General features: G+C 41.3%; 1 protein-coding gene across 1 annotated transcript in view; it reads right to left on the bottom strand.

The window, feature by feature from the left end:
• Nucleotides 1-14949, bottom strand: part of LOC127608562 (tectonic-1-like) — a 35342-nt gene that overhangs the window by 8635 nt on the left and 11758 nt on the right. Inside the window, exons 3-6 of the mRNA XM_052077708.1 lie at nucleotides 14510-14622; nucleotides 12816-12836; nucleotides 10335-10469; nucleotides 9917-10042 (exon numbers count right to left, since the gene is read on the bottom strand). Coding sequence (XP_051933668.1) covers nucleotides 9917-10042; nucleotides 10335-10469; nucleotides 12816-12836; nucleotides 14510-14622 — 395 coding nt within the window. The remainder of the gene's footprint in view (nucleotides 1-9916; nucleotides 10043-10334; nucleotides 10470-12815; nucleotides 12837-14509; nucleotides 14623-14949) is intronic.

Genomic DNA, 14949 nt, shown 5'->3' with positions numbered 1-14949 from the left:
ATAGTACCGTATTTTCAAGACTATAAAGGCGCCATGAAAAGTCTTACATTTTCTCCAAAATGGACAGGACGCCCTATGATGCGGAGCGTCTTGTGTATGCACTGAGTTGCAAGACCTGACTGACAGCCGACACGCTGTTTATATAAAGAAAAGGCGGAAGTGAGTGTGGACAGCCATGCAGCAAAGAAGTCAGCCAATCAGTGAAGGGTGGGCGTGTATATATACATATATGGAGAGAGAGAGAGAGAGAGAGAGAGAGAAGGCGGACGTGAGTGAGGACAGGCATGCGGCGAAGAAGTCCGCCAATGAGTGAAGGGTGGGCGTGTAAGTGGACGCTAAAGGGACACCCCAGCAGGTACCAACACTTGTATAAAGTGTGGCTATGTGCATTATTAGAAAAAAAAAACAACTTCGGTTTTGGTTTCTAAGAACCCCCGAAATTAAATTCTACAAAGAGACACGCCATTAAGCTCAGTTCAAACTTCAAGCCATCGATTATGCTTTTGGCATGCGTGCCCATCTCACTGCAGCGGTGAAAAACCAAGTCAAGCAAATGAACTCTGAGCTTGCCGTCATTCCCGGAGGCTTGACTAAAGAACTCTAACCGCTGGACATCGGCATCAACCGGGCGTTCAAAGTAAAGTTGCGAGCGGCATGGGAACAATGGATGATCGATGGCAAACACAACTTTACAAAGAGTGAGAGTCAGCGCCGGACAAGTTACGCCACAATTTGCGAATGGATCGTGGCTGCTTGGACGAACGTGTCTGCTTGCACTGTTGTTCGAACTTTTGGCAAAGCCGGCATCATTTCTGTGGAGCCACATGGCAATGAGAGTGACTCTGACAACGAGAGGGAACACAGCCTTTTTAATGCATTACCGGTACTTGCACAATTGTTCAATTCTGATACAGAAGATGAGGACTTTGATGGATTTCTGGGTGTTGCTTGATCGAAAAACGTGAGTACATTGTACGATGGCTAAATAAAATACAACCAAACTCAGTTTTGCTTCTCTTGCCTTTTTAACCCGTGGGTCCTTCAAATGAAAAAAACCCTAAGTTATGCATTTTACAATTTTTGTAATGATGTATTTTGTGTTACACAAACATTCTTTTTTTTTTTTTTCAAACACTCAAAATGTTCAGAGGCATCTGTGCTATCCATACATACCGTATTTTCACGACTATTCGACGCATCGTACTAATGGCCGCAGTCTCAGTAATGCGTGACATTTCTGTATTTTACACATACACAGGACGCATCGTACGAATAGGCGCAGTTTTACAGTGGTAAAACATACGCCAGCTTAAACATACGGCATGCATGCGCGCACTCTAACACGTTAGCTTGAAGCATACGGTAGCACGCCAAGACATACAGATAAGATAAAAACACGTTTTTAAAAAGGCAACGAAAGCAGAACTGAGTTTGGGTGTATTTTATTTAGCCATCGTACAATGTTCTCATGTTTTTCGATCAATCATCACCCAGAAATCCATCAAAGTCCTCATACTCTATCAGAAGCAGAGGACTGCACATCTCAGTTGTCATTGAATGCATGCTAGTGTGAGTTGCTACGCATTGCCGATCGGAAAGAAGGAGTACCAACAGCAAAGTCAACATTTCTCTCGTGTGAAGCTTTCCCACATTTGAAAGTAAAGAACAGAGCGAAACATGGTGGCAGCGCGTGTGTGTGTAGAAAGAATTGAACAATTGTGCAAGTACCGTAATCCATCAAAAACGCCGCGTTCCCTCTCGTTGTTGCGTATTGTGGCGTAACTCGCCAAGCGCTGCCTCTCACTCTTTGTAAAGTTGTGTTTGCCACCGATCATCCATTGTTCCCATGCCGTTTGCAACTTTACTTTGAACGCCCGGTTGATGCCAATGTCCAGCGGTTGGAGTTCTTTAGTCAAGCCTCCGGGAATAACGGCAAGCTCAGAGTTCATTTGCTTGACTTTTTTTTCACCGCTGCTGTGAGATGGGGACGCATGCATAAAGCATAACCGGTGGCTTTAAGTTTGAACTGAGCTTCGTAGGCGTGTCTTTTTGTCGAATTTATTTTCAGGGGTTCTTAGAAACCAAAACCGGAGTTGTTTTGCAACAATGCACATTGCCACACTCTATACAAGTGTTGGTACTGGCTTGAGGCGTCCACTTACACGCCCACCCTTCACCATTGGCGGACTAGCTTGTCTGTCCTCTCTCTCCCTCTCTCGCTCTCTCTCCCTCTCCATATATGTATATATACACGCCCACCCTTCCCTGATTGGCCGACTTCTTTCATGCCTGGCCACCGTCACTTCCGCCTTTTCTCTATATAAACAGCGTGTCGGCTGTCAGTCAGATTTTGGAACTCGGCGCATATAAAGGACGCTCTGCACCATAAGGCGTCCTGTCCATTTTGGAGAAAATTTAAGACTTTTAATGGCGCCTTATAGTCGTGAAAATACGGTATATAGTTTTTATTAGTTCTTTGGGATTTTTTATTCTTTATTTTTTGCAAAGAAAAAAAAATTGTGTCTGGAGGTCCCAACCAAGCCCTACTAACAATCCCGACCGGACGTGTTCATGTAAAATGCATTGGTTTGAAGCCTCCTGCAAAAAGGCAAACTCATTTGCGATCCTCTGGCGCCACCTAAAAGTTGCACAATTGGAATGACCTCAACCCAACAATGTGGCATGCATACGTCTGTCCAAGAGAAAACAAAACGATTGACGTAAAAATCGCGTGAAATGCATGTTTACACATTAGGTTTAAGATGCATTCGAAAATATGAATTATAATGGGTCTCTATGGTGCAAAATATGTAAATTGCGAAGATTACGCAATCAAAACCTTTTTTATTATTGCTGCAATGCCTGAGAATTATCAGCCGGTGACGTCATGAAATTTAGGCCATTTTAGAACCCCCCCATACGTTTCAGCTCTCTGGTGTTTTTCCGAATGCCTTTGCCTTTGATTCAAAGACATAATTTTACATTTATCGCAAGCGGTGGACTACGAGGGTTAAAAACGTGTTTTTAGCGTGTATCCGTATGTCTTGGCATGCTATCGTATGCTTCAAGCTAACGTGTTTTTAGCGTGCGCGTGTGCATGCCATATGTTTAAGCTGGCGTATGTTTTACCACTGTAAAACTGCGCCCAATAATACAGTGCGTTTTGTCTATGTGTCAAATACAGAAATAGCACCCATGAATGAGACTGCGCCCAACAATACGGTGAGCCGAATGGTCGTGAAAATCCGGTACTGAAACTGCCCTACTCAAAATATCCAATGACCTTCTTCTCTCTGCTGACTCCGGTTCACTCGCCATCCTCCGCCTGCTTGACCTCAGTGCAGCCTTTGACACCATCTCTCACTCCATCCTCCTCGACAGACTCTCCTCCATTGGCATCACCAGCAACCCCCTCTCCTGGTTCTGTTCCTATCTCTCTGACCGCACCCAGTTTATTCAGCTGAAATGTTTTAGATCTCAACCCTTTACCCTCACTTCAGGTGTTCCTCAGGGTTCTGTCCTTGGCCTCTTGCTGTTTCTAATCTCTCTTCTCCCCCTTAGTAATATCTTCAGGAAACATCACATTCACTGCTACGCGGATGACACCCAGCTCTACATCTCTACCAAACCAAACACCATACTCCAGGGGTGTCCAAAGTCAGTCCTCAACGGCCGCTGTCCTGCCTGTTTTCCAGCTCTCCCAGGAGCAAAACACCTGATACAAATCATCAGGATCGTTCTAATGCTGCTTCAGAGCTGGCTGATGAGCTGATCATCTGAATCAGGTGTGTTGCAGGCGAGAGAGCTGGAAAACAGGCAGGACAGTGGCCCTCCAGGCCCTGAGCTGGACATGTCTGCCATACACCCACCATCCTCCCGAACCAACTGTCTCCAGGAATTAAAATCGTGGTTCACCTCAAACTTCCTCAAACTGAACAGCAATACCATTGAACTACTCATCGTTGGCACCAAATCCACCCTAAACAAAATAAACAATTTCTCCATTCCCTTTGACAGCTCCTTCATCTCCCCCTCCCCTCAGGTCAAGAGTCATGATAGCGCCCTCTCCTTCACCTCACATATGAACAATATCACTCGTTCTGCATATTATCATCTTAGAAACTAGTGATGTGTCGTTCGCGAACGAACGGTTTTAGACCCGGCTCCTTGAAGTGAACGACAATAGCTGGCTCCTAATAGGGAGCCGCTCCTAATAGCAGCCGACTTTTTTTTCTCCTTTTTTCCCCCCTCCTTCGGTTAAAGCCGCATGTGATTGGTCAAGATCTGTGGTAGAAGAGGGAGGGGAGGGTTACACACACACACACACACACACACTACAGTGAAGAGAAGGGAGAGGAGTTAGAGACACACAAGAGCTGCACACGAACAGGAGAGACAGGGAGACAAGAGAGAGCTCGATAGCGCGACAGAGAAAAAAAAACATGGTGGAAAGGCGAGAAAATGGAAAGGAAACGCAGTGAAATTTGGACTCATTTCAACTTAATTGCTAGATCAAAGGCAGTGTGTAGAGTGTGCATGGTTAAAATCTCCAATATAAAATTTTAATTCATAATTTATTGTGTGGTAATCTTAGTGGGAAGCTTACTTATGTTGTTTTACTGTAAATAATTAAAAGCTTATAAATATACACAATCAGGGATTGTTGGAACTTTTTGTTGACCTTGTTTTGAGATGGGTCTTTGTTCTTCTACTTTGTAATGTTTTTTTGTAGCATTCAGTGTTGTACTCCATGATGAGTATGTTCAGAAGAATATTAAATAAGCCATATAAATAATAAATATTTGATATACTGTTTATTTTTTACATTAGTAATTCATTTTACACATAATTTTACATTATTTTTGGGAGTAAATTAATTTAAGCAACAAAAAAACTGAGGAGCCATTTGGGAGCCGAAAGAGCTCTTTTTTGTGAACCGAGCCAAAAGAACCGGCTCTCTAAAAAGAACCGGAATTCCCATCACTATTAGAAACATTCACCAGCTGCGCTCTCCGTTGAGGATGTGGAAATCACGGATTTGGCTGATCGACGCCATTAAAGAGACATGAAGCCACTAGGGATGTGAATCTCAGCACTGAGGACGATTCGATACACATCACGATCCACTGCCAGCGATGCGATACTTAAACGATACATGGAATTTTCTGGCGATACGATGCGATACGTTTCACCGTCATCACGATGCGATACGATTCGATACACATTAAGTTCAAATCAATGCGATCCGATACAATACAATGCAATTTGTTGCGATATTGTGCAATTAAACATGATGCAAATAAGCAAAGAAAAAAAGGTTTTAAAAAGATGGAATTCAGTATGGTATTACAAAAAGGATACCACTTTATTCCTTATAAAGAGTAGAACTTGTAAAAAACTTATTTAAGCCCTTTCACAATTGGGTTTTGTGCAAAGAAAATGTAAACAATTTGGCACCTGAGACTCACAGCTGTTGCTATAGTGTAAACACAAACAGACTCTCACTGAGTGTCTTATATGAAATATTCATATATATATATATATATATATATATATATATATATATATATATATATATATATATATATATATATATATGAATCTATAGCGCAAGATGTCCACCCATCCACTGTAAGTGCAACTCTTTGCGCACTGTTCAGCGACACAGTAATCTCACTTCTCACTTTGTTGTACACATCGGGAATATGTTTGTAAGTGAACACAGACCTGTCTGGTATTTTATACCTGGGTTCCAAAACGTGCACGAGCTGTCTGCAACCCTCGTTGTCCACCACGCTAAGGCTGGAGGTCTTTGCATATGAAATAAGCAGTGGCCTTAGTTATAGCCATTGCGCGGTCACAGTGAGTTGCAAGGGGACTCCCAAAATAAGAGGCCATTTTTTTCTGATGCTGACCTGGTTTACCAAGAGTTTCTCCGGTGTCCGACGAGGAACTGGGCGGGGAAGCGGGAGGGAAACTTGTCGGTGATCTGGTCCCATCGGTTTAAGTGGTTCTGCATATTTGTGGTGCTGCCGTTGTATGGCTTCTTAGTGCGACATTCCTTGCAAATTACGGAGGTTTTATCAAGCTTTCCGTCTTTCTTTTCGAAGCCGTAGTATTTCCAAACATAAGATTTGAATGTTGCGGCTGCATTAAATATAGTGGTTTCCTTGCTGCTGCGTGCGCTAATTTCCATAATGTTTCGCTCGTTGTGTACTGGACTTTATGTGACGCACGGCTACCGTCCGTATTCAACACAAAACGCAAAGCAATGATGGTGCATTCATTGCGCCTAGGAAAGGGCAGATATGTGACGTTTAACATGAATAAAACGGCGATTGAATCGGATTTTACCGATACCCCTCAATGCATCGTCATGAATCTCGATTTCACCGATACCCATCAATGCATCGTGATGAATCGCGATTTAACCCGTCAATCGCGTCGTACCCAGTGAATGAGCCGATGCACTCGGATCGCGGACGTGCGCATCGATGTATCGATTAATATCGATTATTTTCCACACCCTTAGAAGCCACGGACTCAAGGCTGTCTTAAATTCTTGGGCAGCCTGCTACCAAAACAACATCTCGACCTTCCCCTGATGAAAGTATGCACGGAAGCTAGTCCCCCACCATCACCCCCTCCCTCATACATTCGCTTGTTTCACCGTCTTCATTGTTTATGTCTTGTGACCTGTTATAACTGTCATATGCTTGTGCAGGAGTTTTTTGCCTCACTCAAATTATCTTCAAAATGAGGGTAGTTCGAGCGTGGGTTTTTTTTCTCCCCCTCTCCCTCCCTTGTGGTTTCTTTCTGACTTTCGGGTTGAGTGAACGCTGGCGCGTTTTGGCTGCCGCTGCTCAACCCGTATTGTTTTGTGTTTTCTGTTATTTATAAATAAAATGTATTATTATTAGAGCTGTCAAACTATTAAAATATTTAATCTAATTAAAAATGCATCTGTCATAATTAACTCAAATGAACTAAAAAATTAATCGTGATTACTCACATTTTTTATTTATTTTTTTGTCCTATTTTTCCCCATTTTAATGCTCTCATCAACTTGGAATCATGAATACAATACAATACAATACATGCTGATTTATATAGCGCTTTCACAACAGCGGCAGCTGTAACAAAGCGCTTAACAAAACAGTTAACATAAAGTAAAATAATAAACACAACACATAACATAAAACACGAACAGTCATGCAGTTCTAACCACTTTTCCATCACACGCAGGAGAGAAACAAAGTATCCTTTAACCAGTGGATCAGAGATCAGTTTTCTATGTGCCAAATGCAAATATTTACTGAAATAACAATTAAAATGTTCAATTTTACATGAACATTTTTCACTTGGAGCAGTTGTTCACACATAATCTCTCACACAATATTACTGTCCATCAACAAGAGTGAAAAAAAAATTGTCACACAACAGCTGCTTTAACAGCTTTTTTAATTAAATCAAAACAGAGCAATATAACATTATAAAGTGCACATCTAAGGTAAACTAGTACTCAGCCTATAGTGGATTTAAACCATGGTTGCATACTTCGTTTTTCTCAAGTTTGCTGTGAACACAGCAGTCTGTTTCTGTATGTTTGTTGGAGAATAACGAGACCCCGGACACCAGTGTTCATTATGTGCCGCTGTATTCAAAACTGCCGGCAGTACAGACAAGTGCAAGCACTTCCCCAGTGCTGCTGGGGCAAACCATTCTGAAAGAGGGGGCGGGGGGGTTCACTCCCCCTAACACAGTCAGGCTATGTTGATTATGTTGGTCCTTCTTGCGCGGAAGTCTCTCTACGGTTTTTGTGTCTACCTCATTTCGGATGACTACACTTGGTTTGATGACAACACTGGAAACGTTTAATTTTTGCTAGAGCAGCGCACTGTCACTGTCAGATGAACAGAGAGAAGCTCCACCCGCTCTATTTATATGGACACGGAACGCTCCAACCTTCCACACCAAATAGTTCCAAACAAGTAACAAGTGGCATAAATCGTATACCTGTATAATACACTGAGAGAGAACAGGTAACTTTGGTCTTGTCGGTGGAGCAATCTGGCAACTTTTTAAAAGTAAACTTTCCATTCATAAACTCTTTAAGTATCCGTTTTCGGTGTCTCGCGCTGCCATGGCTGGCAAAACAGACATGGGCGTGGACTTCTGCAGCGCCTCTTGTTGTTTTGTTTCTGGTGTATTTATAGAGCACCGTAACATCCGCTTGTGACGTGTGACGCGGTAATCTCGCGAGAAAAAATGTAATCCCGTTAAAATTCATTTAAATTAATGCCAATAAAAATGCGCTAAACTGACAGCTCTAATTATTATTACTATGATTATTTTCTCACCCCTCACTCCACTGCTATACTTCTTCACACCCTTGTCACCTCCCGACTTGATTACTGTAACTCCCTCCTGCTCGGTCTCCCACAAAAAAAACCCCTCCACAAGCTTCAGCTGGTCCAAAATTCAGCCGCTCGCATTATTACGCTCACACCATTCATAAACCATATTACACCTGTCCTCCAACATCTCCACTGGCTCCCCATTATACATCACATTCAATATAAAATCATGCTCCTTACATTCAAAGCCATCCATAACCTTGCCCCTCCATACCCGTCTGACCTCATCCATATTCCTACACCTGTCCGCTCTCTTCGCTCTTTCCCCTCCTCACAGTCCCCCCTGGTCACCTCGTCACCATGGGAAACAGAGCCTTCAGTCGCTCTGCTCCCCAGCTCTGGAACACACTCCCTGGCATTCTTTTGATCTTTTATTGAGCAACTATTGAGTCAGTCCTGCGCTTTGGAATAACCACTTGGTTTGGGAACCACACTGTAAAATCGAAAGCTCACATAACCAACTTGGTTAAGACAGCAGGGAAGGTAAGCGTACAGCCCCCGCCCCCTGCGCCCCCAAGATATATATATGTGCAGTACGTTATTCAACAGGCCAACAACATTCTAGACAATCCTTCGCACGTGCTGCACTTCCAATTCGAGCTCCCACACTCAGGAAAGAGGTACGGGACCCTTCTCTGCAAATTAAACCGATACAAAAACTAATTCATACCGCAGGCTATCAGCCTAATTAACAAACAACTAGAGGAAGGCAGACAGAAAAGCAGGAGGACATGAGGGCAGTGTGGGGTGTGCATATGACTTTGACGTACCATCCATTGTGTGGAGAGTATATATCGTCCGGCACTGTATGTATTGTCCAATGTATGTGGTGTAGCTTACAGTATGTGTTTTTATTGTTCAATGCATGTAGCAGCAAGCAGGGCATGTCCTCCGAGACAAGTTTCTCGTATGGGAGACCAAATAAAAAGTCAAATCAAATCAAATAATAATAATAATAATCATAGTTAATGAAATAATTACATTGTTGATGAACTATTAATTCGGAATGATCACAAATTTGGCACCGTTGCAATCCACTTCGGCACCATACAAATTGGATATAACTTTGTTGCATGACTCAAAATTATATATCGCGATATAAAATAGCAAGATGCTCCCTTTCAACACTTTTGGGACAGTCAAAGATTAATCATCATGCTGTGCCTGTGAAAAATCCAGTTCTGCATGAAAATTATCAATTCGAAAACGAAGCGATGAATGGATTCCACGTGTATTTCATCTAAAAGAATAGATGCAGAGAACCCATTTTAATTCAGTCAGAGCGCATTTTTCTGGGAAGAGCTCAAACACACCTGACATGACGTATTTGTTCCAATTTAGCAGTCACAATGCAGTAAACGGTAAATATTATCCTTCTCTCCTGAAGCAATATTTTTCTAAACCAAAAGTCAATCTGATCGCAATTAAAAAATGCTTTCTTTTGTAAATAACATCATTTGAAGTGGATTAAACAAAAACAGTTTCAGCTTCAGTAATACCTGAATAAATTTGATCGAGAACTCCTGCTCCAGGGTAAATGGTGTGACATTAAAGTTCCCAAGCAGCAGATGTACTGCAGCATTCACTACTTGGCCTGCCTTGTTGTACTTCACCAAGTATGCAACCTGCGAAAACAGCAACAACAAGAAAAAACATTATGGGGCGGCATGGCTCAGGTTGTAGAGCAGCAGTCTCAGAACCCAAAGGCTGTGGGTTTGATCCTCAGCTCTCGTGATCATGTCGAAGTGTCCTTGCGCAAAATACTGAACCGCCAGTTGCTCCGCAGTAGGAGAATGAGGCGACAGCGAGAAAGCACTGAGTACTTTGAAGGTAAAAAAGCGCAATACAAGTGTTAACCAATTCACATTTGGAAACGATATCAAGTTGTCATAAGTCAAAGAGTTGTATTCACCTTACCTTCAAAACAACATTTGCACACACATTTGGATTCATGAGATACGGCTTCATGTTTTCCTCTTCACCGATCGTAACTTCATTTTGAGTGCCATCTGAAGACTGCAACATGACTGCAGCCATCTCCACAGGAACAACCTGAGAATCACTCATACAGTTTTTTAAAAATCAAGCTTCAGTATCAGTGTATTATGACAAAGTCTCAATGATCTGTGAATCTGTACCATCTTTTCTGCAGGCTTCTTTTGTATAGCCTGTAAGTGCTGGATTTTTTTTTCTGTGCCACTGTGGATCGTACTGGGCTCTTATGGAATAATATTCTTAATATCCTCTCTGGCTTCGCTGTTATGTGCCCCTCACCCCTTAGCAGTGGATTCGCACACCAACAATTTGATTCTAAGAGGATGCTCTATGTATATGGACCCAATTTAGCAACATCTGACGGATCACACCCAAGCTTTGGTGTTAATGCCTTTAGATGCAAACTTTGTCTTATACGGTCCCTGATAGACACTTTTTTTTTCAAATTTGATCAAACAAAAAAAGCGTAAAAAGTGTTAGATATCTGTTTGTAGATGACACATTTATATCATGTGATCATCTTGTCAGCTAGAACACCCCCAAAAAAATCAAGTTCTTAAAAAAATCATCATTACAGGTATTATAATAATAACAGTATATAAAGGTTTGAAAAACGATGTTAATACGTTTAATAAATAACGTAGGCTTACTTACGCGGAAAACGCTTACTGTATTTTCCGCATGAAAAGACGCACTGGATTATGAGGCGCACCTTCAATGAATGGCTATTTTGTAATTTTTTTTCATATATTAGACGCCTCACACTAAACGGCGCAATCTACAATGCGTACACTAGATGGTGCTACACTTCTTCCATTCAACTCGAGAGGCATCCGTTCAACTTGAGATGCGTTCATGACCACCTCTAAAAAATGTAAACTAACTATGACTGTACTTAAATGAAACTAAGAAAATTGAAAAGAATGCATCAAAACAGAAAATCAAGTCATATAATAAATGCTATATCCGCCCCTACAGAACTTATTTAGCGATTTCCTCGCTTGATTTTCATCGTGGTTTCATTGAAGTAAGAATTAATTTACGTTTTTCGGAGGTGGCCATGATCGCCTCTCGAGTGGAACGGAAGAAAGCACCAAGACGGACAAAGATGTACAGTACCTGTACTTGCTGAGACCGTGAAAAACATTAATAAATTCTGCGTTTAAAAAAATTAAAAATAAAACCATAACCACAGCTCTCATTTTTTCAACACGAGAGGCGTTCACGACCGCCTCCGAAAAATCCATTTGCATTTCTTTTAATCATAGCTCCAATAGTACAATCAGATAAGATAAAATAAGAAAACCTTTAATAGTCTCACAATGGAGAAATTCCCACTTAACAGCAGCAAAGTTATGAGAGTGAGAAGTAGAAGAACAAAATAAATAGGAGCTGCTGGAAAGGCAGCAAATCTGTTTTGTCTGACTGGTTTCTTCGGGGTTGCTTTGTGGCCTATAAAAGTGAGAAATGTTGCTTCATGTTGCTTAGTGAGGAAGAATGAGCAGGAATGCTCAGAGGATGGGTGAACTTTGGAGGTGGGTCTGGTGACGAATTAGCATTTAAATGACTAAATGCTCAAAAAAGTTGATTTAGCTTGATATAGCCCCTTTAGGTGTGAAATTAACTTTCCAAGTGAATCCGCAAATTATAATGACCGTTGCCAGTGATGTGCACAATTTCATCATTCAAAGGCTACTTTGAAGGAGCATGTGTTTTGGCATAATTTTTTAAATAAATGCAATGAAAGTAATTTCAACAAAATAACATGCTCATGAATGAATGCATCTTTAAGGCCGGTGCAAAGCGAATGAGACCTGATCAGGTTGCGAGGTTGCCAGGTTGTTTGTGGCTCACACACGATGAACTATTAACAATTTATTAAAAATCTATAACTCACAGCACCATTGTTTTGATGACTGTAGTTGTTTAAGATCGCTGCTTCAAAACTCCAAAGCTCCCCATCAGCATGTAGAAATGATCCTCACAGGTTAAAAAAAAATCACACCAACCTTTTTTTCACCAATTAATAATGATATGTTGACATTCAGCTATTGGTGTATTGCAATAGGGACTCATTGTAGCCGTTGGGTGAGTGCATAATATGGCTAAGGGGCCTGCGCTGACCCACCACCACCCATCTCCCTCTTCAATATATTTATGTGAAAGTTGCTAATTGGGTTCTCACATGAGGCAGAAAATAGCAGGATAAACCATTTTTTAGGACAGCATAAGCTTTCTCAAAACATTTTACTTTGATGCAACCATTTTGTGGGGTCTCTATGTAAAACGAGCTAATGATTGATCTGAAAATTGATTTTTTTTAATCAGTTAAATACAGCAACATTTGTACCAATTTGCAATCACAAATTTGTAATTTGTCATTGGAAAAAAAGGCATACTTACAGTGGCATCTTCATTCTCCCCCTGTAACAACAACATACAATTAAAAAATGATCGTGACATTATGTCTCTCACTCGTTTGCAGTGTGGCATGCAACTACAGTACCTTGAAAAAGCATTTGCCTTTGCCCTCTTCTCATATTCTTATTTTTTTGCAGTTTCTGGGTGTATGCATCTGTCCATAAAGATGATTTGAAATAAATCCGATTACCAGGGAGCACCATACGATGCAAGGACGGTTTGATTTTCAAGTGGAAAGTGGAACGATTAATTCAGTTTGATTCAATGCACTCACATCTTTTAAATCAAAAACAATTTTCCGATTCAAATTGTTTTTTGTTACACCCCAAAAAGTTTCCCCACTTTATTGTATAAGATCACCAACCAAACATAAATATTCGACAAAGATAACCCAACTGAACATGAAATCAAGTTTACAAATGGGGATGTTATTTATTCAGGGTAAAAACAATCTATTCAAAGCTATCAAGCCCTCTGAGTCCTGTAGATCCCAAACCAAATAGCTGGTTGGTGCATGCACAAGAGTTTTCTATAACTGGGAAAGAGTCTTTTGCATCTCTGAGATGATATTTAGACTGCTTTCTTGTGGATTTCCTAAAATTCAGCAACACTGCAGATTCTTCAAATATGAACAGCTTTTTTTAAGGTTGTGCTTATTAGGATAAGCGGATCGGAAGATGGATCGATGGACTTTGACGACTCCATAATTTTGTTAATGTTCAGCTGTTTAGAGGTTGACTTCTGGGTGTATTTTGGATCATTGTAATGCTGCAGAACTCAAACGTGCTTCAGCATAAGGTCACAAACTGATGGCCACCTCGCAAAAAAAGATTCCTCGCAAAAAGCAGAATCGATGGTTCCATTGACGAGAGCAATTAGTCCAGGTGATGAATTAGCAAAGCAGCCTATACCAGGGGTCCCCAACCTTTTTTGCCCCACGGACCGGTTTATGTCAGACAATATTTTCAGGGACCGGCATTTAAGGTGTGGCGGAAATAATACAACAAAATAATATGCTATGAGCTGTATGAAAACTGTGGCGTTTTCGAAATATAATAACAATAAACACAAGGAGCGTATAATCTGGCCGCAACACTCTGATCGCGATGGTAATGTTTAATGCCTTCTAAATACGATACGTCCAATTTTATCTTGGTGCTGCCCCGCAAATGAGCATTTACTCTGGAGTAAATTTTTAAACCACCTCCTTGAGCAGGGTTAAATTTGCTCCGGTTAAACTGTTTTTATTTTGAAGTGTGCCTTCCCACTGCATTGGAGGTGCGTTACCGTCATGCCTCGCATGAACAATTGCTGCGGAGGCTGGCTTGCCTTGTCTTCCCGAAGGTGCACACATAATAACCGAGGCAAAAAAAAAAATTCCCCAAGCAAGCAGGACTTGTTTTACCCCTATCTCTGTCTATTTACATTTGTTTGGTGATCTTCAACATTAAAGTAGGAAAACGGGGGGGGGGGGGGGGGGGGATTAAAAATAGGAACATGAGGAAAAGGGAAATACTTTTTTCATCACACTATATGAATAACAGGATAGTCATAAAAGAGTCAACATGTCCAGTAACTCAAAAATTGACACTTATATGAAACCACTGCGACACAGTGCAATACAGAAAGTGACAACCACACAACAAAAGCAATGACACATGAGAGGTGTAACTCACAGAATAGAGGCTGATGTTTGTGTAAGTATCTTTGCTTATGGGTGGTAGGGAGCTGCATTCCTCTTTCAGAACCACACGCCGGGAACATCGACTTCTCCTGTCCACGAGGAATGCTGTTTAAAAAAAAGACACTGGAAATTGCGGTAGCACAAAAGTGTTTCATAACTGCCTCCTGAAACATTTTGTAGTACTCACAGGTTATACGCTGCGAACAAAAATCATTGTATAGCAACTTGCAAAATTGAGTCTGTTCTTGGCATTGTATGTGCATGAATAGCGGGGTCAACTGTACGGTACTCTCCCTGCCCCATGAATAGTCAGTCTTGGCTGCTGCTCATGGGGCAGGGAGAGCACCCCTTTAAACTCAGCCAAAACAACACTTCCATGACTGATGAAATGCATCACAACAACCACATTAGCCTAAAAAGATCTGTTTTGAT

The sequence above is a fragment of the Hippocampus zosterae genome, chromosome 1 (assembly GCF_025434085.1).
Source record: "Hippocampus zosterae strain Florida chromosome 1, ASM2543408v3, whole genome shotgun sequence".
NCBI lineage: Eukaryota > Metazoa > Chordata > Actinopteri > Syngnathiformes > Syngnathidae > Hippocampus > Hippocampus zosterae.
Note: the sequence above shows the minus strand (reverse complement) of the source record. Positions and strands in the feature narration are given on the sequence as shown.